The 24332-nt window shown below is 41.6% G+C and overlaps 1 protein-coding gene across 1 annotated transcript in view; it reads right to left on the bottom strand.

Annotated features, from left to right (window-relative positions):
* Positions 1–18500: 18500 nt before the first annotated feature.
* Positions 18501–24332, bottom strand: part of ONECUT1 (one cut homeobox 1) — a 38983-nt gene continuing 33151 nt past the window's right edge. Inside the window, exon 2 of the mRNA XM_047861000.1 lies at positions 18501–19089. Within this exon, the coding sequence (XP_047716956.1) occupies positions 18797–19089 (293 nt within the window). The 3' untranslated portion in view covers positions 18501–18796. The remainder of the gene's footprint in view (positions 19090–24332) is intronic.

Genomic DNA, 24332 nt, shown 5'->3' with positions numbered 1-24332 from the left:
CGCCTGGCTAAACAGCAGGCTCACATAAAACCTGCCAGCCTTGACAGGAATGACGCTACGAATCCTCATCACATTGCCGGCCCGGATGCCCTAGGGCAGCGGGGTCTTGTGGGACACATTCTGCAGGATCAGCGGTGTGGGGTCCAAAGGAACCAGGGACACAGAGGAGTGAAGCAGATGGGTCAGCCCCAGGGAGAAACGACCAGGACCCAGATCAGCAGAATCAGTAAGAAGAAAGGCACAGAGCCAGAGGAGAGAGAGCCAAAGCTAGGCAAAGAACTGGAGAGAGAAATGCAAAGCATCAACGGAAAAAGAGAGAGAGAGCATCCAAGAGGCAGATGGGAGCATTGGGATGGGTTGGGTCAACCCAGGAGCCACAGCCCAGACACTTCTTAGCACACCCTAGCACCCACTTTCTCCTTTCAAACAGGAGACCTCAGCTGGGCCAGGCCCTACCCCCTAGTCTGGTGCAGCGTTGGGTCCAAGCCCCCCAGGCCTCTAGGCCCCTGAGACCCTCACAGAGCTCCCCTGCCATGGCTGGGACAGTGGGGCAGACAATGAAATGAAAAATGTTCTTGTTTTAAAAAGATGTATACTGAAGTTAAAAAACAAACTGTGTCGTCACCATCCCCTCAACCCATCCCCCTCCTTCCACCACCAGACTTTGAGTTCTTAAAATGAAGGCTACCAGATCAGAGTAGGGTACAGAACTGTGCTTCATTTTTCTTTTCCTTCTGGTTAAAGCCAAGTGTTATCACTGACACGTGGGGGTGAGGCGTGGGGAGGAAATTACAACAAATCAAAATGTTCACAGCCATGCATGTCTTTCTTGAGTTGCTTCTTTCTTGTATTGAGTTTTGCACTGTCAGCAGAGCAGAGCTTGTGTTATGTAAAGCCAGGGATTCCTGCATCGCAGTATCTAAGTCCTCTTACCCACATCCTGTCACATTCAGCTGCAGATGTGGGAAGAGGCTCCAAAGCAATACAAAAGGTCTGTCTCGGGATATTGTGGGTCAAAATGAACTGCAAGGATTCTGGGTTGGAAGGGAAGACAGAAACAAGTTAGGTGGGCCCCTGGGCTGGCTGGTGCCTGCAGTGACCCCCAACCTGGGCCTGTACCAGAAACTCAGGAACAGCTCCTGTTGGGATCCTTTAACCCCATCTCTGTCAGTCTTAGTATTTCTCAAGCCTAGGCCCCAGGAAGCCCCGCTGAGTCTGGCTGATTCTGAAGGCCATGTCTTTCTATACATCCAATCTGCTGCTTTGCTGAACGGGCTGGGAGGGCTGGAGGGGGAAAGGATGTCTGAGGATGCCAGGCAGTGAGTGTTAACTGGGTATTTTCATATTGCTGGGGGACTCTGAGCAGACACCACAATGCCCGTCTGTCCATTAGCAGTAGGCTATGGATTAGAAGTGGTAGAAAGGATATCTTTAAATAGATTTCTTTTTTTGTTTGTTTGGTTTCAAGCCTAGTGATTGAGGTCACTCTGGGAGAAGCTTCAGAAGAAGCAGGAAGCTCCGGTCAGAAGCTTTGGGTTTTACATTTCACAACCATTATCCTCCCTCCTACTTCAATGGGAGAAAGAAAAGGTTAGGTGGGTGGGGTAATGGAATGAGGAACAAAAATCCTCAGTCTAGGAAAATCAGACTAGAAAACATTACAATACATATTTTATATGTCTGAACCACTGAGGGAAGGGTTTGGCTTAGCACAACTCACCTTCATCAGGGAATCCTTGGTGCCCAGGTCCCTGTTACCTTTGAGCCCACTCATTTTGCAAATAAATGGCATGAGCTCAGAACCAGTTTCCGTTCCAGTGGAAGGACTGGGCTTATCCAAATTCTTGTCTTTAAGTCCTAGCTCTGGCACCTGCTAGCTGTGGTGTTTTAAACCAGTCTCTGGCCTGCCCTGGGGCTCAGCAACTAGTAAAGATGGCTGAGGTAAGGGGGTCAGGTATCAGACTTTCATGGGAGCAGTTCTGGGCTTTGGGGGAGAAGACAGAGGAGAGGAGAGAGAGAACCAAGTGGAGTTTCTTCCAAGTCTACAGTTAAAAAAAAATGCTATTAGTTGTATTTAAAAATGATTAAACGTCTTATAATATTAATAATTTATCATTTCCTTGTAATTCATTCTTTGAAAGCTTAAAAAACATTTGCAAGCCATCCTTTGTTATAATTTCAACAGCGTGACATTAGCACCCAGTGGACGCAGTGCCCAGGGCTCTTTGATGCCCCAGGCTGGGTGTGGGGGCAGGGTGGGGATAGGGTGGGGTAGATAATTTTGCCTCCAAGCCTTACCTCACTGTTTACAAGTTCTTTCCTTCCTGCCTCATCACTTAAGTGCCAATAAAAATGGCATCTCCCTATAGTGACTGTACATCATATAATGACATTGTCACCTTCAGCTCCTGGGTTGAGGATGTCTCATTGTTTTACCTCCCCTCTGTGCAATCTCAGGTTTTGTCTGGAGTTTTGCTGAAAATAACCTTGGTTGAGTGCTGCCATCTGCTGGCCAAAATGTATATAAGTAAGGCGATGTGGCAGGGAAAATGTTAAAACCTGATGTTTCCAAGACCATGCTCTGTGATGTCACTGGGTTGCGGCTTTTCATATTATTCTGTCAGCAACCTATAAAGCAGAGACGGAATCCATAACTGACTTTCAGAGAAAAATGACTCTAGAAATAGGGGCTTAAATAAAAGTTTTTAAACCTTTTATGTTGAAGTAATTTGCGATTTACAGGAAAGTTGTAAAATAGTACAGAGAGTTCCATTAACCCTTTACCCAGTTTCCTTTAATTTTAAGTCTACATGGCCATAGTGCCATTATTGAAACCAGAGAATTAACATTGACACAATACTTTTAACTATACTAGAGACCTAATCTGACTTTCGAATGTTCTTTTTCTTGATCCAGTTCAGGAGCTCATGTCGTCATTTCTTCTTAGTCTCCTCCAATCGTGACAGGTCCTCAGTCTTTCTTGACCTTAACGCTTTTGAAGAATACTGGTCAGCTATGTTGTATAATGTCCCTCGGTTTGTTTGATACTTTCACATGATTCGATTGAAGAAATACATTTTTGTCAGTGCATCAAATAAGGGGAAACATGATGTTGATATGACTTAAGAAATAGTGATGTTAACTTTTTTTTTTTTTAAGATGTTATTTTTTTAAAGAAATCTCTGCACTTAACATGGGACTTGAACTCACAACCCCAAGATCCAGGGTCACGTGCTCTACTGACTGAGCCAGCCAGGTGCCCCCAGTGATGCTAGCTTTGACCTCTTACTTAAGGAGGGGCCTGTCAGGTTTCTCTGCGGTAAAGTTATTATTTTCCTCTTTTAAATTGATGGGTATCTTATGGGAGACACCTTGAGATTTTGCACACGTCCTGTTTATCATACTTCCACCTAGTGATATTAGTGTTCATCAATGGGTGTCACTTGCAGCAAATATTACTGTGTTGTTTGCCTAGTGGTGATTATTTCCATTTCTCCTATATTTTGAAATTGGAATTCTGCTGTAAGGAAGGGCTGTCTCTCCCCTTCCTTTCTCCCTTTGTCCCTTCCTTTCTTTCTTCCTTCCTTCCTTTTCTCTTTCTTTCTTTCTTTCCTTTATATCAGTGTGTACTCATGGATATTTATTTTATTCTATGGGTTAGAATCCAATGCTATCGTTTTTTATTTTGTTGTTCATACTGTCCAAGCTTAGGCCTTTGGGAGTTCTTTTAAGTCTGTTCCTGTGCCCTTCAGCAGGTACCATCATTTAAAAAATAACAATGGTATTGAGATATAATTCACATACCATAAAATTCATGCTTCTAAAGTGTACAATCCAGTGTTTTTTAGTATATTCATGAGATTGTGCAACCATCACCACTATCTAATTCAAGAACATTTTCATCACTCCCAAAAGGAATCTGTTAGGACTTACTCCCCATTTCCTTTCCCTCAGTCCCTGGAAACCACTAATATCTATTTTTTTTTTTTTAAGGACTTGCCTATTCTGAACATTTCATACAAATGGAATTGAAGGGTAGCAGACACCCCAAATTGTGCCACTTTGGCATGTGGATTATTTTGAGCTGCAGTCAATCAAAATGTTGCAGACTCAAGAAAAACTTTTACCTCTCCCTTAACTACCTAAAAGAATTTAGACAGGGGGCCTGCCCAGAAAGAGGGCTATTACCTCAGAGAGCTCTTTTTATCTGAAAGACGTATCTGTATGTCAGGGTAAATATATGGTTACTGAATACCTGCTCTATGAATTACCCACCTCCCCTTCGAAGCCCCAGGTCTGTATTCCTATTCCTTTGCTCAGGCACAAAACAAGCCACAACTGGTTTGCCCTTGAGTCTCATACCTTTGGGGCCCCCCTACATATGAAATTAAATATGTTTTTATCCTGTCAATCCATTTTATATCAATTTAAATATTAGAGTAGCCCAAGAACTTTGAAGAGAAGAAGGGATACATTTTCTGACCCTGCAGCATCATACACATGTGGCCTTTTGTACCTGTGTTCTTTCACTTTGCATAATGTTTTTGAAGCTCCTCTGTAGTGTAGCATGTATCAGTTCCTCATTGCTTTTTATAGTTGAATAATAGTGCATTGTACAGACATGCCACATTTCGTGTATCCGGTGAACACTTAGCTTGTTTCCATTTTTTTGGCTATTATGACTAATGTTGCTATGAACATTAGTGTACATGTTTTTGTGTGAACATATTTTCAGTCCTTTTGGTTATACACCTGTGAGTGGAATTGTCGGGTCAAATGGTAACTCTATGACCAACTTTTTGAGGAACTGCCAAATTGTTTTCTAAAGTGGCTGCACCTGTTTACATTCCCACTAGCAATGTGGGTTTCAATTTCTCTATATCCTCACCAATGCCTGTTTTTGTCTTTATTATAGCCCTCCTAGTGGGTATAGAGTAATATTTCCTTGTGGTTTTGATTTGCACTTCCCTAATGACTAATGACGTTGAGCATCTTTTTTGTTTTTATCTTCCATTTGTATATCTTATTATAATTTATATTGCTTCAAAATTTTTTCAACAACGTACTGCAGTTTTCAATGTACAAGTCTGGCACTTCTTTTGTTAAATTTGTTCCTAAGTATTGTATTGTATTGTATTTTGTTCTATTTTATTTTATTTTATTTTATTTTGAGAGAGAGAGAGAGAGTGAGCAGGGGAGAGGGAGAGGGAGAGAGAGAATCCTAGCTTGCTCCACGACCAGCATGGAGACCCATGTGGGGTTTGATCTCATGACCATGAGATCGTGACCTGAGCTGAAATCAAGAGTCAGACACTTAATTGACTGAGCCACCGAGGTGCCCCAGTATTTTATTATTTTTGATGCTCATAAAAATGGAATTTGTTCTTAATTTCATAATCAGATTATTCATTCAATATATTAGTACAGAAATAGAATTTATTTTTGTATAATGACCTTGTATCTTGCAACCTTGCTGAATTCATTCATCAGTTCTAATAATTTTTTTATAGATCCCTTAAGATTTTCAATACACAGGGTTGTGTAATCTGTGAATATAGTTTTGCTTCTTCTTTTTTATTCTGGATGGATTTTACTACTGTTTCTTGCCTAATTTCTCAAGCTAGAACCTTCAGTACATTTTTTAGTAGAAGTGGTGATACTGTACATCCTCATCTTGTCCCTGATCTAAGGAGGAAAGCAGTCAGTCTTTAGTTATTAAGTATGATGTTGGCTGTGAGTTTTTCATAGATGTGTTTTGTGTGGTTGAGGAAGTTCCCTTCTATTTCTGGTTTGTTGAGAGTTCTTATCATGAAAAGATGTTGAATTTTGACATTTTTTTCTGCATCTATTAAGATGATCATGTGGATTTTGTTCCTTATTGTATTAAGATGGTATGTTAAATTAATGCATATTCACATGTTGAACCAACATTGCATTCTTAGGATAGATTCCCCTCAATCATGGTATGTCATCCTTTTTGTGTGTTGCTGAATTTGGTTTGCTAGTATTGCATGGGGACTAAAATCATCCCTAGTTGAGAATTACTATGCTAGAGGAAAGACTAAATTATCTTTCTTTCCCCTTTATAGTGAACATTTATATAAGGAGGCAATCTAACATAACAGTGTGTAGCCAATGCCTTGGCCCGATGGAAGGAGAATTTTTATAGGATCCCCAGCCACCTCCTTCCGGTGGGCATAGCTGTATATGGCAACCCTAGGTGCTATGGAACTGAGAACAGATGGGGCAATCCTTGAGTAAGGCATGGGCAGAGGAGGCAAGCGAATGTTTGCATAGAAAGTACCTGGCATATAAGTTAGAATTTCAGTTAAGTAAACAAAAAATTCCTTTTGTAGCAGGATTCTAACACAGACTCATGACACTGAGGCTTTTCTTTCCAGGAAGCAACTTTATTCCTGCTGGTACTGCTCAGTTGGGTTGTACCCAAAGAACTGAGCCCTGAATGCCACGTGGCATAGTTTTTTTATATATTTTCTACTTCTTTGTCTCCCATATATGGTAACACACAAACATGTAGCCTGATTAAGGGGGTCTCATGTTACAACGTCATCATCATCGTTGTGAGGGATGTTGTCACCTATAGCCAGGTTGCCTTGAGGTTTTTTTTTTTTCTTTCCTTAGGGAGGGGACCCTACCACACTTTCTTATGATTAGATAGCTCCCAGGTTGGTCTTAGCTCTTCCCAGAGGATGATAATGTGCAGATAAGCAAGTGCTTTGGGTGCCTTGAATGTTCTGGGCATATGGCCTGAGATCCTCTGAGCCAGCTGATTGACTTGGCTTAGATGAGTTACTATTAGGTGGACCAAACACACATTTAAGGTACCAACCATGCAGGGGCACTCAAAATGTGACAACAAATTTTGGAAAGACTATGATGTTTGATCTATTAAGAAAAGCATTAAAGTAATTACCATGGGAAAAATAGAAAATGTGTTTAATTTCTTTTTGTGTACTGTAGGTTTAGTATTATTTTGAGTTTGAATTCTACATTAGGGAAATGGTAGGGAGGAGGTGGGTGAAAGGAGGTACATCATAATCTTTTCAGTGCTTAGTGTCTCTGAAGATCCAGCCCTGCCTGTGGGGTTATCAGAATGTGCTCTAATGGGAAGAGCCTCCAAGTCTTAATCCCTGATTTTACAAAAGAGGAAGCTGAGGCTCAGAGAAGTTAAGTCCTTGCTTTGTAAAGTGTGGTCTGTGAAACAGCATCACAGCGTCACCTGGAAGCCTTTTGGAAATGCCAAATCTCAGGTATCATCTTAGACTTATTGAATCTGACTATGCATTTTAACAAGAACTCCAGGTGATCTGTGTACAGAGTCTGAGAAACACTGGGTTGAGAAATTTATTGAGGATCAAAGAGACAGCAAAGCCAAAGCGGGACCCAACTGCTACCTACCATGTATTTATGTTTTTGATGTCATAATTTACTTCTTTTTATATTGTGTATCCATTAGTAAATTATTATAGTTATACTTACTTTTTTTAATGTTCACTTATTTTTGAGAGAGAGAGAGAGTGAAAGCTGGGGGGGGGGAGGTGTTGCGCAGAGAGAGCAGGACACACAGAATCCAAAGCAAGCTCCAGGCTCTGAGCTGTCAGCAGAGCCCAATGTGGGGCTGGAACTCATTAACAACGAGATCATGACCTGAGCCAAAGTTGGACGCTCAACTGACTGAGCCACCCAGGCACCCCTCTATGTTTTCTTATAGCTCATTGATCTTCCTAAAAACAGCTGTTTAAAATTCTTTCTTGGGTAAATTGCAGATCTCCATGTCTTTGAGGTAGGTTACTGGAGGAGTATTGTGATACATTGGTGATGTCATGTTGCCTCAAATTTTCATCTTCCTTTAAGTCTTGTATTGCTATCTTCATGTTTGAAGTTGTAGTGCCCCTCTCCAGTCTTTACTGAATAAGTGTGACAGAGAAATATCTTCCTTGAGTCCTGCTGGGGATTCTGAGGTTTTCTCAGACCTTCTATGGATATCCCTGCTCCATGCTTCTTGCTGCCTCCTGTGGCAGAATTCTTAAGCTGTGTGACTTCTTTTGATCCTTCACGCCAGGCTGAGTGCTGATAGCCTCCCTTTTGCTTTCCAAAGGTGGTGCTAAAGCTCAAGTTTTATGGTCTTTCCCTCAACGAAAGATTTGGACTGGTGCAGGCTTTCTGTGAGGGCTCCCTAGCCATCTGCAAAGCTTTCTCTCACTACTATTGGGAGCACACATAGGTAACTGGCTATAGAATGTGTGTGTGTGTGTGTGTGTGTGTGTGGAGGGGTGAGACTTGAGTAGTGCTGGGATGACTGTGGCCACTTGGGGAGATTTGTGGGTGAGGGATCCTCAGTAGATCATGGGTAAGCTTCTTGATGGAGTCCATGACATGGTCATTAGGATTTGTGTCTCTTTAGTGCCCTGAGAGCTCTATCTGCCACTGTGCCAGCCACCTTCTGTCTCCCATGTGTGAGCTCACAATTCAGTATTCTAGGTGCAGTGGGAGAAAAATGGGCATCTTTGGCCCTGTGCTGCACGGCTATAGAAGTTGCGTGCTCACTCATGTGCTTTCACTTTCCACTGTGGGAGAAATCATGGGCTAAGAAGGCCTCTCGGGGGAGGAGTGATGTGGGTAAAGTCAAACCACTCCTCTTATACTCTCCAATGCATCCGAACTCATTTTGTTGTTGTTGTTGTTGTTGCTCCAGTGGTGTTCTGGAACCTCTGCTGGACTCCTAGACTTCCACAAAAGTTTTGTTGTTCATGGATAATTGTCTAAGATAGTGTTCTCCAGGGGTTCCTGGACCATGGGTAAGAGAGGCTAGAGCCAGTTCCTGGTACATTGCAGGGTCCACAAGCTGGGACTTACTACCCTGTATGGGTGGGCAAGAATCCTGCTGGGTCCCTTGGTAGATGATGCTGGATCCCATAGCTCCCACGAAGGTACTTGTGACCTTGGATGGATACCAAATTGTTGTTGATGGGGGGATATGAGTGAGGAACATCTTATTTGGCAAATTTACTGATGTTCATTCCCTGGGTGTTTTTTTAGAGTGCTGGTTAAGAAAAGATGTCATATCCTATTACTGAAATTCTTGTTTTTATGGAAAGATGGCTTTGAGACCTAACCCTTTTCCCCAAAAACAAAAAATCTGAAACAAGAAGCCAAAGGCAAAAATGTTCCTGCTTAATGTTTTCTAAGGAACTGGCTGATGTAATAAACACTGTGCGGTCCTGACCATGGTAACTTGACTAAATTCAAATGGAATGAAGTAAATGCCCTGGTTGTGGAGACTTTTAGTAGTAACACGTTAGAAGGTTGGTGGTGGGAGTAAAGTTTTAAACACCTGAAAAGGGAATAAGGTGAATTGTCTCCCATCACCTCCTTTAAGCCCATGAACAAACCTACTGAGTGCATCAGGTTTTCATGAATGTAGTCATTGGAGGTGAGGACCCTTCCTAGTAGGGTGGAAATAGAAAAACTTTTTTTTTTTAATGTTTTATTTATTTTCAAGAGAGAGACAGAGAGACAGAGAGACAGAGTGCAAGCGGAGGAGGGGCAGAGAGAGAGGGAGACAGAATCTGAAGCAGGCTTCAGGCTCTGAGCTGTCAGCACAGATGCAGGCCTCGAAGCCACAAACCGTGAGATCATGACCTGAGCCGAAGTCGGTCGCTTAACCACCTGAACTACCCAGGCATCCCAGAAAAATCTTCTTTGGAAGGATTTGAAACCAATTACATTTTATAGGTATTTATTTGCCATCTGCAGTCAGTATGTATGCTAGTTTTAGCACTTAATGAAATAGAGAACTACTGACCCCATCTAGGAGGCTTCCATTTTTGTTTGACTTCTCTTCCCCTGGGCTTCATTTATAATTTCTTCTGCAGGTACTCTTAGACCCTCTAGGTTCTCTCTGTGGAGCCTTCCAAATCTACCCAAACTAGCTCCACTCCGCTAAAGACTCTAATAGTTGAAGCCTTCAGGAGACAGTGTTTGGGATGCCTACAAGGAGACTCTCAAAGTCCACTTTCCCTTCAAAAACTTCTTCCAGACAGGCAATTGCTTTTTCCTTTCTGGTGTCCTGGAAGTTAGACATTAAACTGGACATCTCTTTAGGGTCAACCCATTGGACCACTTGGCAAATCCCTATTCACATTTTATTGTACATCTTTGTTGCATATCTCCTAACTTTGGAAAATATAAAGTAATTGCTGGAATATGCTGAGAAAGCAATCTTGCTTTTATATTGAAAAAATGGAAAGCCTAACTTAGATATTATTTCTTTAACTAGAAAAATATCTGCACTTTAAAATATTAACCAATAATAAAAACAGCTAAGATTTATTAAAGATTTGTCATATGCCAGATACCATACTTTTACTTACTTGTAATATCTAATCCTCACAGCAACCCTGTAATATAGATACTTAGCCCACAGGGTGACTGGGTAGCTCAGTTGGTTGAGTAGCTGACTCTTATTTTGGCTCAGGTCATGATCTCATCGTTGGTGGGTTCAAGCCCCACACTGGGCTCTGCCCTGGCAGCATGGAGCCTGCTTGGGATTCTCTCTCTTTCCCTCTTTCGCTGCCCCTCCACCGCTCTTGCTCTCTCTCTCTCTCTCTCTCAAAATAAATAAACATTTAAAAAATATATAGATACTTATCCCCATTTTACAGATGAAGAAACTGAGATTTAGGGAAGTTAAATAATTAAAGTTAAAGAATGTGCCCACAAATCTAGTAATGAGCATAGCAGGAATTCCAAACCCAGTTTCCTTTTGTACCTGAACCAGGCCTCTTGATCAATCACTAGACTACCACTGCTTTCTAATTGAAGATCCTAATTCTCCATCCTCCCCTAGCTCTTGAGCGACACACACACACACACACACACAGTATTTTACTGATGAGGACTTTTAAAGGTCATTCTCTCTAATAATTTTTATTTCTTCTGAAAGTCAGTCAGGTTAATACAAATGGCTAACATCTACAAATAGAATGTCCCACTTCCATTTAAAAACAGCCTCCTGAGGCTCCTGGCTGGCTCAGTCGGTAAAGCATGAGACTCTTGATCTTGGGGTTGTAAGTTCAGACCCCAGGTTGGGTGTAGAGATTACCTGAACATAAAATCTTTAAAAAAACAAAACCAACCAAAACAGAACAAAATAAACAAAACCAGCCTTCTGCTCCACTGGAGAATACCATTTTCTTTTTTCCCTCGTAATGAACCCTTCTTTAAACCATGACACTGGCGTTAGTTCTCAAGCACATCACCCTCTCAGTTTCACCCTTCCTCCAAAGAAAAACTATGAGCTCCTTGCTGAGATTGCAGAGAGTAAGAACAAAAGAAGGCAAGAATTGTCTAAATTTAAAGTGCTGGAAAATCCAACATTTTATTTTACTACATTTTGGTGACTACATAAATGCTGAAACATTTTAACACTGAAAAGCATGATGGCATCATCACTTGCTTTTTTTTCTTTTTTTCTTTTTTTGCTTAGCAAACACAGCAGATGATATTGCACGGCATAAAGTGAGAACAGTAGCGAAGCTTAAAAAAATGAAAGAAACCTTAATGCAGTACAGGAGATACTCATAAACAAACCAGAATAATGCCTAATGCATTACACTTTTTGTTGCTACACACAAAAATACAGAAGAAGCATTAGACAGAGAGAGAGAGAGAGACAAAATATTAGCGAACAACCATAACTGGGTACAATAATCATTTAGTCTGAAATGCAGATGCAACGTAGAAACTACCACTGCTTTCTAATTGAAGAAGAAAATGACAACAACGTTTGTCTTTTATCAAAAAATCTTCTAAGCCCCTCATGGTTAGGTTTTTAAATTAATTATTTAATTATGTATTTACCTTTTTTTGGGGTTTTTTTTTTTTTCATTGCTAAGGAAGAACTCCCTCTGCTCTTGGAAGATTTTCTACTCTACTGATCTTTTTAAAATTTTATTTTTAATTTTTTTTTTACCTGATGATTGTCTTAGGCACCCTCCTTACATAATAAACCATCAAGCTAACTTGAACAGGGAAACTGAGTCACACTCAAACAATAGTGAAGGTCAAAGGTGTACTGAAAATAGAAGGGAGGGGGGACAGGTCTGAGTGACACATGGGCTGCCTTCTGAAGGGACAGGGAACACAGGGAGATATGAAAACTACCGAAGCAAGTGGAAGACAATGTTTTAAAGTTTATTTTGTTAAAAAATACTTGTCACTTGGTTCAGACGGCAAATCTAAAATGAGCCCACAATGATTATGTAATAAATGCAGAACATACCACAAAAAGAAAATCAAGACTAACACAGAAACAGAAAATATGACCTTGTGAATACAACTCTGTTCAGCGTTTCATTGCTGATGGTAAAAGTCTACTCCCTCAACCATTTTCCTGGGCTTTCTGTAATTCACTGCTCAGCATTTGTATTAAAAACAAATAATTAGTCAATGCTTACCAATGATCCTGCAAGTCAGAGCAGATTTATTGCCCTATTAACATACATAACGAGTATAAAAATGTTCTAAGAAAATGGAACATTTGACCCAAAGTCTAAGCCCTCCCTTTCCTTCCCCACCCCTAATACCCTTGCAAAAGAAAATAAGATAAAATTCTTGTATTGAGAGGAAAAGTATTTACATCTATGGATTTATTCCATATAGTTGAAGCAATTTATTTCCGCAAAATAAAACAAAACAGTGGGCACCAGCACTTCTGAGGATACTGCTTGTTGGCTGAGAATTGTGTGTGTGTTGACCTAAAGCAGGGCCAAGAATCTGAACAGCTTTGATTAAGGGGGCCTGGGGCAGGGACCATCTCTGGTGTGGACAAGAAAAGTAGTGGGAAGATGAGTGAGAAGAGACAAACTCAAATAGGGCTGGGATATATGCACTCAGGACTCTGACATTTGAGGAGAGCTCTTGCCATTTTAGGGGGTGATTGAGGGGGGGATGGGTAGAGGTGGGAGGTGGTGGGCGGGGGGTGGGGGCAAAGGGGGAGGGTAACTGTAGGTAGCAGATTACAAGAAATGGATGTGGAGAGGAGCATGTAACTGTGAAACATTTTCCTTGATAACTGGGGCTAAGCAATTATGTCTTGCTTTCCTGTGGGTTGGCCAGACAGGCAGGAGCTGGGCCGGCTGCCTCTCAGCCTTGACTTTCTCAGTCAGGGCACAAAGCCATTCCACTTTCCTCAGCTCGGCCAGAAGAATTGCCTCTCTGCCCTGCCCCCTGCCTTGAAGCAGTTCAGAAACTTGGTGAAACTTAAGAGGATTTCCAAATTCAAGTTCTTTGATTTTTTTTTTTTGTTTTTTTTCTGTGTTTTTTTACACTCTTTACTTCTCATACCCGTGTGAATGGTTTAAAAAAAAAAAGTAGCAAAGTATCTCACAAAATGCCGGTGCTTTGAAACATTAAACAACTCTAAAATTCTTTGGAATTTCAGGTCTAACCTGCAAAATAATCTTTTCTAAAAAAAAAAAATAAATTAAAGGAAGAACACGAATAATGCCTTTCTCCTTTCTAAGTGACAAAAAGGACTACCGTGAAACACTCATTTTGGCATGTACAAGTGTTTTGAGGGGGGAACCTGGCAGTGTTCACAACACACATTGAAGTGTCTGCTAAGAAGCTGAAGATACACCCTGCAGTTAGAGAAGCTCTTGCCTTCAGCTTCATCTTAGCATCAAGAACAAAAAGATTGTAACGTAAAGCTTTGGCCATTTCAATTCTACTATATACATTTTAAAAACTACACAGTCATAAATTAAAGCAGTGATTAAATAAGCTCATATAAAATGTAATTAAATTAAAAAAAATCACAGCACATTATAGAGAAAAATAGGAACCAGTTTCACAAAAAAGAGATTATATATATATATATATATATATATATGTATATATATTTTTTTACCCTGTGGAAACAAATTTACTACAAAACACAAAAACTTCATAAGTAACCATCAAAAGGAGAATCATTTCTTATTCCATTCTTGCATTTTTTTACACAATCCTTAACCCACCTGGGGAACATTTCTGGAAATTAAGTCTTCCTTGAGCAACAGAGCAGTTCTGCCAAGAAAATAAACCCCAAACCAAAGCGGGGGGGGGGGGGGGAGGGTGGCGGGGGGACATCCCAAACATACAAACTACAAAATAAATAAGAATTATAAAGTTTTTTTTAAAGTAACCTTAACAATTATCAAACTAGTAAGTTCTGCCTTATCACATAGACTCTCTATACAACATAACCCTAAAACTTTATTACTATGAGGTATTTGGAGGAATTGGTAAAAGTGATGCACGGCCTGCCTGGTGAAGGGGCTCGGTGAAGTGGGGGGATCTTGAGAGGGGACGAGGAGGAGGAGCTTTGGTTTATCAGCAAGAAATTGGGGGGAAAAGTCATCCTTTGGTATCAAAGAAAGTTTCATTGCATGGTTGCACGGAAAAAGCACCACGGTGAATAATTATTCCTTTTTTTTTTTTTTTTCATTAGTGGCCTTTCTAAGAGGCTGAGGTATTCAAAGAGTATAAGGTGAGAGGTCAACAGCGGTTTAACACTTTGGTTCAAGCAAGGCACTCATCCTAGGAGTTTACAAAGTTTGCAACATGTTTGCCTAGAGATTTACAAGTAGAACTAGCAGTAGTAAGAGTAGTATTTCCTAATGTTGTTGTTATCATTTCGTATCATTATTATTAAGAATGAAGACAAGTTTACACACTGAGTGAAGAGTGAGGAGGGGAGGAGAGGTGGGGGAGGGAAAAGGGTGGAGTTCCCTCTGCAGACCAAGGCCGTGCATGAAAATATCTTTGGTATTCTTTGGTATCATCAATGTGATTAAAATCACCAATGGAAATCGAGTGAGGTAGCGTCTTTGGTTCACACTATAAATAGTAGATCTTTACACTTTTTTTTTTCTTTTTCTTTTTTTTTCTTTTTTTTTTTTTACACGTGGAAGTAGCTATTTCTTACCTTCTGCTTCTTTGTCCTTACTATTTAGGAAATAGTTACCAAATGTACTGTAAAGCTAACCACACCACAAGAATAATCCAGAAGGCCAATCGCATCTCAAAATGGCCTCTGGTGTTTGAATGCACCCTAAACAACTAGATAGGAAAGGGGGAAGTGCTTTCTCTTTGTTTGCTAAATGCATAGTTTTCATCCTTTATGTACAAAGAAGGGAGGACCTTTCTTACAGAAAATGCCTTTATAGCTCATGTGAAAATGTCCTAGGACTCTTTGGTATAGCAAAGTTTGCATTTAACCTGCAAAGATGGATCATTCACCTGGGGTAGCAATGGGAGTGGCATGAGTCCAAAAGTAGCATGGTGCTTTTACTTTTTTGTCCTGGAAAATTAATTATGCTTTTTTTTGGGGGGGGGGGTGCAGAGTAAGTGACATATTCAGTTAGAATTTCTGAATTTCCCCACATTCTCTTTGGGTTTTGGGGTCTATGACAGCTGCATCCAGGGACTGAATACTTAGTTCCTGACATTCAGAATTCATTTACCTGAACATTTACTGAAGTCTGGGCTTCTGGAGTATCCAGACTTCTCATCTTCCACTCTCTTTCTTTGCCCCCTTTCAGGGAAACTTCTAGGCATGAGAGGACCTGAATGGTTTATGGTGAAAAGCAGTCTAACTTCCATTCTACCAAAAAAAAACCCCACAGAACCCCAAAACATGTTAAGTGAAGTGCAGTTCTGGAAGAAACAAACATACAAATGAAAAAATGAGATACCTTTTTAGGTGAATTTTCCAAAAGGATTGAGAAATAATGGATGAGCAAATGGCATGTGATCTGCTCCGTTGAGTGTGGTAGGTTAAGAAAGCTGAGCCATAAATTAATGCCACATGCCAAGTTAGAAGCAATAAAGAATCAGTTGTACATGACGTAATGAGTATATTGCTCATGAGAAGCTGAGTTTGTCGTTATGATTTCTAAAAAGCAAAGGTTGTGAGTATACTTGAACAGTCAAGTAAAAAAATTGCTCTTCAGGCTCTGATTTGTGCATCTGTTTATGAGAAAATATATCTCTAGGCCCTGAAATTGCGTAATGGGTGCAAATTCAATGCTGGTATGAAAATTATCTTTGGTGTCAGCAAATAGGATCACTGTATTTTTTTTTTCAAAAAAGCATTATGATGGGAATATTAGAAATGTAGTAATATTCTCTGAGACTGTGTCTACACAGTACCAAAATAATTGGTTGAAAGGTCAAATGCAATTGGATCAATCTGAAGGGGTTATGTAGCACAAACGAAGCAAAAACCATGGTGTTTGAATTCAACTTTTGTTTTTCCTGGGGAGCTGAATTTGGTAAGATTGTGTGTAGACACAGCTTGAATGTCCCTGCATTTAATATTCTCATGTTTTAAATAAATAAGGCTTTCCTCCCTCCTGAATTATAAATATATTATTATAGCTGTACCCCTGGCCCCCACCATTCCCGGAGAGAGTGAAAAAGTTAATCAGTTTTTTTCCTTTTGGTTTATGTCATTGACAGGATTATATGTTAAGCAAATCTCTAAGGGTGGCCATTGAAATGCTCTCTTTTAATAGTTGAACTGTAGTTGTGCCATATTTAGAAGAGAAATTTTTAAGCTGGAGTTTGGTATGAGATAAAAAAAATACTAAGACAAAATGTGTCAAGGCAAATGCACTATTTCATTAAAGGAGAAGTATGTGTTGGTTTGCTTTTCTCATTCTACAGCAGACATGAAGGAGATCCAGATGGCTTGTTGGTTTAGTTTCATCTCTCCAGGTGCCCGTCTCTTTCTAGACCTAGACAAGACGCTGAGACTTGACCTTAAGGAGTTAGGTTTTGTGTCAAGATGGTTCAATATTTTTCCTTTAGCATTTTAATGAATATCAATTAACAACTTATTGTTGTGATAACATTTCACTTCATATCTCTAATTAGGTGTGCTAATTAACCAAGAGTACCCAATTCTTTACCTAATAGTACAAAAGACATCCATTTGTTTGAGTTACAATTCAATGGAGTTCAGAGAGAATTTGTCTGGGAAGCAAGTGATTTACTTGGGTACTGCTAGTACAACTGTATTAGTTTTTTTTCTTCCCCCTTGATTTCTCCAGTTCTGGTTAAGTGATTTGGAAAAACAGAAATTGAAAATTTTGTATTTGGAAGCTCAGATCTAGTGTTTTATCTGTCCCTGTTAGAGAGTGGACTCTATGTTAGAAAATTTCCAGCTTAATGCAGTAGCAAGAAAGAATGTAGTATACTTTGGAGGCTATGCTTAGTGAAATAAATAGCTTTACGCCAATAGAACCCAAAGTCTTGTCTTCCACTAGAACTCTGGTTTTTTCTATGGCGTTCCACCACTTCTCAGTTGCCTCTGCTATTTTTATTGATGTTCAAGTCATAATATGTCTGAGATTGGCAATAAGATCAATTTGGTTACAAATACTGGATAGTTCATTTTAATAATAATGTTGGTCTGCTCACTTTCTGTGTTCGTAAAATATTTTAAAAAGGTATTTGGTGTCAAATGCATAAAGCAACTTTCAGTCAAATTAACCCAAGTATGATATCCTTTATTCAGTGGTCTTTTACTAAAAAAGCATTACTTTGAACAAATGTTCTAATTTAATTGTTTGCTCTGTTAAACTTAGTTTTCTAATTTATAAATGGGGTCCTACTTTGGAAGAATCCCCAGGTTTTCTCAGCTATGAACAGATTATGGCATCACGTCTATATGTCTAAGTATCATTTATGGATCCCGAAAGGGAGTATGCCATCTGGATGTACATGTATACTACACTGACCTCTCTGTTCTGATATTAAATGCTTCCCTGAAGCTACATTCTTTCTTGCCAGTTCTGAAAACTAATATTTCAAATGCTTCAAGAGTCATAAATAATAGTCATGATTCTATGTGGCATGTGTATTACAGCTAGATCAGTTTATACGTATAACTTTACATAGTATCTTGTGTAAAAATAGCTTTGGTTATTAAAATCATTGCAATAAAATACCTGCACTATAATATTAAGTGTGTTCTTTGGTACCTAGGTGATTTTTCTTTTAATGGATGGACTCTTGTTTCATTTCTTAAAAAATATCTGAACATTCCTTAACAAACAAAGAGAATGCACTGGTTTAGGTGTCATTCAAATTTTCTTTGCTGGGTTTGAATCTGCATTTAGGTTGCGGGCCTGGCAGGTTCAAACGCTAGGCTAGACGAGCGAAATCACACTCCTATCCAATGAACTCAGACAACCCCACACTATGTTGGGTGCACTCCTATAGCACAACCCTTCCTGAAGACCAGCCTGCCTAAGTCCCTAACCACTGGTGATGCGTGTGTGTGTGTGTGTGTGTGTGTGTGTGTGTATGTGTATGCACTCACGTACCCACACACAGTACTGAGACACCATACACCTTCGTGGCATAGTGGAACAGATGAGAAAGTCTGATCTTAAAGATGTCCACTCAATGGCTCAAAATCACTATGCTCCAAACCACAAAACAGCCAAGCACAGCGAGAATGATCATGGATTGAAGGTGTGAGATCCAGTGGTGCTTTTCTGCTCATATTTTCTCTTGCCAAGTCGTTGCCCCGCTGAAGTGTGTGTCTCCGAACAAAGTCAGAATGCAGGTGAGCTAAGTCTTTGGTTTCTTTGGACTATAAATAACACTTTTTTTTTCTTCAAATATTTCTAAGTATAAACCTGCTATCTTGAGGTCCTGGTCTTTTAAAAATTTTTTTATTTAAAGCTTTTCCACCGAGGTTTAGTTTGTGGGTGTTCCTTCATGCTTTGGTACAAGTGCTTGATGAAGAAGATGAGTTGCCTGAATTGGAGCTGCCCTCGTCCTGCCACTTGTCCAGACTCCTCCTCCTTGCGTTCATGAAGAAATTGCTGACCGTGCTCAGCTCCAACCCCAGCTGCTGGGAAATAGTGATTTGCAATTCTTTGGATGGACGCTTATTTTCCTTGAATATTGCATGTAGAGTTCGACGCTGGACATCTGTGAAGACCAACCTCGGCTTTTTGGGTGTGTTGCCTCTATCCTTCCCATGTTCTTGTTCTTTCCTTTTGCATGCTGCAAAAAAACATAGCAGGTGTTAGAACAAACTTGCCTGGGAGATTCAAGAGTAGAAAGGCAGAGCCAATAGCATTTGTTTGTCATTCCTCATGGACCACTTTGTGACTGCTGACCTCTAATTTTAGCACCATGTTGGGCTGGGAAGAAACTGTATTTAAGGATAGAGAATTAGGAGGCGGGGTTCTGCGAGTCCTGGGTGTGGGTCCTGGCTTTATAAGCATCAACTCTTTGTCCGTGGTAAGTGGTAAATCAATTAACACCACCAGCCCCTCAGATTCCTCATCTGCAGAATGTATTTTCTGTATTGTTCTGACAAAACAAACTCATTGCTTGAATTTTTGTATCATCATCTGCAAAAAACCTACCTTGCTGGGTTGTGGTAAGGATATATGAAATAGTATATGCATAAGTTTGTGTTAACTGAAATGCTTTACAAAGTCTTATTACCTAGATGTGGTTGTAGCCCTCAAGGGGTTTACGGTCTGCTTCTGGTAGAATACTAAGAGCCTAAGAGAGTCTGAAAACAATAGAAAAAGGAATTGCATTTGCTATCCTTCTGATCTTTTTTGTTTCCGAGGCAACTCCGTATGTAAGAAAACTCTGTATATAGCACGCTACCGTGCCCATCAAACAGTTTTCTACTGATTATTTAGTAGAACCAGGACTTTGGGAGGTGTGAAGCCTGCTTCCTTGCATTTGGGGCTAAACCTGTCATATTAGGCACATTCCCTTTTGGGGTTTCTCTGTGCCTTTTTGCTGTTGGAGTCTCCTTCTTCCCCTACCTCATCTCCCACTCAGAAGACCTATTTCCTCTCATGCCTTTTGGTCCTGCATCAGGTATCATGCTTCTTGGCTGCTAGAACTGTTCTGGTGTATCATCCCAATGTGGCCTTTGGGCCCCTATGGTTTGGTGTTGGATCAGGGGTTCTCCTAACCTCAGGTGCCATACTTCCTCTTTGAGGGCTAATATGGCTCACTAGCTTCCACCTGCCAAAGAGGCACTAAGGACTACATTGCTAATAACACGCTCCACCCACTCCTAATTTCCATCATCAATCAATGTCTATAGCCATCCCTAAATAACTGCACAACCTATATAAAAATGATGCTTTGGTTATGCTAATGCAACTTAAGAAGGCTCCTATGCCCTGACTCCAATCAGATTGCTGCCTCTCAGCCCCCTACATAGGCATTGTGGAGCAGCCAGTGCTTTCTTCATTTCTGGCTGGCTCTACTCTGACATGAGCTCCAGTAACAGTGACAGGCAGATGGGGTATCTTCCTGATTGACGTAGAGGCTGTTACTCTTTTATTCTTTTCTCTTCTTTTCTTTCCTTTCCTTCTTTCTTTCTTTCTTTCTTTCTTTCTTTCTTTCTTTCTTCCTCTCTTTCTTTCTTCCTCTCTCTCTCTCTCTCTCTCTCTCTCTCTCTCTCTCTTTCTTTCTTTTGGCTTCAGTGATGCAACAGCCTATATTGTTGTGGTAACACTGATACAGATGCCCCATTCTGGGTTAGGGCTACCCCCACCCCAGCCCACCCCTTGGTCCTCATCACTGTGGAACTTTGGAAAGGGAGGGGGAAGAATCCCTCAGCAGAGCTGGAGAGAGTCAAGTGGGACTGGTGAGTGTGGGGGTCACCTGGAACCAAGGGTTCAACAGGGTCAGGATGCTTGAACCCTCTGTATTTTTTTTAATGTTTATTTATTCTTGAGAGAGAGAGAGAGTCAGAGAGTGAGGAGGGGAGGGGCAGAGACAGAGGGAGACACAGAATATGAAGTAGGCTCCAGGCTCTGAACTGTCAGCACAGAGACCAATACAGGGCTCCAACTCACAAACCATGAGATCATGACCTGAGCGACGTTGGACACTCAACCAACTGAGCCATCCAGGCACCCCTAGAATCCTCTGTCTTGATGGGGGCTGGGAACACTTGGGTCCCAGGTTCAAGACCGGTAATGCCCTGACCTGGGTTCAAAGCTCGGGTGAGGTGTGGAAAAGCCTTAGTCCAGGGTTCAAGAGATTCCCTTGGTTCCAGATCCCGGCTTTGGGGCTGAGCATGGGAGATGGGGGGTCCCAGATTGAGGGTGGGGGAGTATCTCTGGGTCCAGAGTTTGAGGTTGGTCATGGATACTCTGATCTCCAAGCCCCAAGTTCAGGGCTGGGGAAGAGTCTGGTCTCCTAGGTAATGGGGACTGGATAGGAGGGATATCCCAATTTTGGACCTGGGTGAATGGTCACAGATGTCCTACTTTTTAAACTGGAAGGGGAGCTCTATTTTTAGGGCTGTGGATAAGGGCTCTGGGTCCCTGGTTCCAGGCCAGAGTCGGGGGTGGGCAGACATTCTCCAGGCCATAGGTACAGATCCCATGGGGCGCCTGGGTGGCGCAGTCGGTTAAGCATCCGACTTCAGCCAGGTCACGATCTCGCGGTCCGTGAGTTCGAGCCCCGCGTCAGGCTCTGGGCTGATGGCTCAGAGCCTGGAGCCTGTTTCCGATTCTGTGTCTCCCTCCCTCTCTGCCCCTCCCCCGTTCATGCTCTGTCTCTCTCTGTCCCAAAAATAAATAAACGTTGGAAAAAAAAAAACAGATCCCAGGCGCCTAGGAGACCAATACTCTCAGTCTTGTTCTCAATCTTGTTCTTGAGGTTTTGCGGGTGCAGTGAGACATCCACCAGAATCAGAAGCATGGGCCTGGCGATGCTGAGCAGGAAGGTACAAGTGCAGCCCGTCACCCAGAGGACGAGGAGGCCAATGGCAAGCACTGCAGGCAAGCAGTTGGTGGTGGGGTGGCTGCTTGAATCTCAGCTGCCCACACCAGCACCATCACTACCGAGGCCACCATCACTACCAGGACATGTAGGAGGGTGTGCAGCAGGAGGGTGTACCTGCCCCTGGCACGATCCAGGCTCCCCTCCAAACCCAGAACCTCCACAAGTTCACCCTCCCAACACTTCAACTTGACTATGTCCCAGTCCCTGTCTCTGCCTGAAGTCCTGTTACCCTTTCATGCCTCCTCATACCTCCTGTTGGCTGCCCTCCTATTGCTGTCTCCTGCTCCACCTCCTGCCTCTTTTTATTCCAGGTTCTCAATTTCCTACCAGATGGCTCATCAGTTTGGGACAGATGCAGTCTCTGTGCTCTCCACACATAGCCCTGCTCCTCTGCCTGCCCCTACCTGTCATTCCTAATTGCTTTAGCTCCTGGATTTCAGAGTTTTCCTAAGGCCTTAGCACAAATTAGCTCAGCAATCAGATCAGCTGAAAAGTTAATGGGTGATGGCTGAAGGAGACTCCAGTCTTTGGAGTCCAATAAAGGAGTCTCTAAAATGTTTTAACCATGTGCTACTTAGCAAAAAATGTTTTGAGTGTACACTTCCTAATATTATTTATTTACAAATTATATATATGTGTTACTCTACTACAATATTATATACATGATAAAATATATACAAAATATAGAAATTTTGAAACAAGTAAAATAAAAATAAATAGACACAGAAATTCTCTTCTCCAGATGAATTAGCTTGCCCAGGCCCTAGCACGCACCCACCCCAAAGGACCACTGGTCCAGTTCCAATCACAGGGAAATATGAGGGTAAGAATTTCAGAAAGGCCATGACGGGAAAGTTCAGTCATAAAAGAGACAGTTTTAGGCCAGTCAGGCCATATGGTACCTTTCATAACATCACCCAAACATTACTGGCTGTGCCCCTTCTCAACATAAGAGGTAGCATCAACATAATGGGAAGTATGTATTAAATGCCCCATCCCTCAGAGCACTGAGTCACATATACTGAACCAGCTGAGATTTCCCAAATAGAATCCCCGCCCCCAGGGGCAACTATAGCCCTCATTGGGCAAACTAGATTAAGTCTCTGAAAAAAGAGCTGACTAGACTGAAGGCAACTCTAGTTAGTTTGAATCAGCCCATGTAGACCCAGCTTTACACAATACTGATGCACGTAGCTGACTGATTCATTCATTCACTTTCAAAAACGAATATGACAGGGTTGCCTGAGTGGCTCAGTCTGTTCAGTTTCCAATTTTGGTTCAGGTCATGATCTCTAGCTCTGTGAGTTCAAGCCCTGCATTGGTCTGTCTCAGTCAGCACAGAGCTTGCTTCGGATCCTCTGTACCCCCCTCTCTCTGCTCCTTCCCCTCCTCAAAAGTAATAAACATTAAAAAAGATGAATACAACACAGGCTTTGCTCTTAAGGAGGTCACTCTTACAGTCACAGAAGCAAATAACTGTGAGTACAAAAAGAGTATACAGGATATTACTTCTCCTTGGGGATATTAAAGGAGGCATCAAAAAGAAGGTGCGCTTACTCTGGGCTAGAAAGGATGAATAGGAGCTTGTTAGAGAGAAGTAGGACAAACTCATGCCCAGCAGGGGGAGCAGCACTCATGTAGGATTGATAAACATCAGTAGATTGGGGTTAGTGGGGCAAGAGCACATAAAAGGAGGAAAGCTGTAGGAGACAAGGTTTCACAGGTGGACAGAGATCAGAACTGAATTATCTTGTTGGTAAGGAGGAGTTACCGAATGGTTTGAGAAAGGGTGTAGTGTGATTAAATTTGGGTTTAGAAAAACCCTTCTGGTGGTGTTGTGAGGGATAAATCAGAAAGCACTGGGAGAATTGGGAGAAGGGTGCTGGGGTATGCCACCCTGATCCCCTCCGGAGTAAGACATTCATTCCTCTGCTATAAGAGTTGGTGGCTGTTGGCTCTCAGCTGAGGGCCATTCTGGGAAGTGCCCTAGGCCAAAGGTTATGGCACCCTGGGAGTTGGGTGGGAGGCTGCCTACAACCAGTGGGGGGTGCGGAGGGTACAGGATGGGGGTTGGAGGACGAAGGATGAAGAGGGTGGGAATGTGTTAGTTTAAGGATCTCCTCCCCAACCCCTTGCATCAAGTTGGGACAATTCCGAAGCGTCACCCAGTTCCATAGCACCCCATAGGGTTGGTTGAGACTATTGTTGCAACTGTATCAAAGTTCAACTTCTTCAGCCTGCTCTTTCTTCCTCCACTCCCCCAGTGGGAGTTATTCTCCATTGCTCTCTCCAATATCCTGCCTACATGCAAGACTCAGAAAACCTGACCCGAGAAAACCACTGTACTGAGGATCCCATATTAGACAATGACAGTTGAGGGTAGAATACAGAGACCAAATGTAAGAGCTTCTTGGAAGGTAGAATCAAGAGGACTCAATGACAACTTGGCTGGGAGGGTAGAGATTGGAACATCT

This window comes from Prionailurus viverrinus, chromosome B3, assembly GCF_022837055.1.
Source record: "Prionailurus viverrinus isolate Anna chromosome B3, UM_Priviv_1.0, whole genome shotgun sequence".
In the NCBI taxonomy this organism is placed as follows: Eukaryota; Metazoa; Chordata; class Mammalia; order Carnivora; family Felidae; genus Prionailurus; species Prionailurus viverrinus.
The sequence above is the reverse complement of the archived record's forward strand: the minus strand, read 5'-3'. Positions and strand labels throughout refer to the sequence as shown.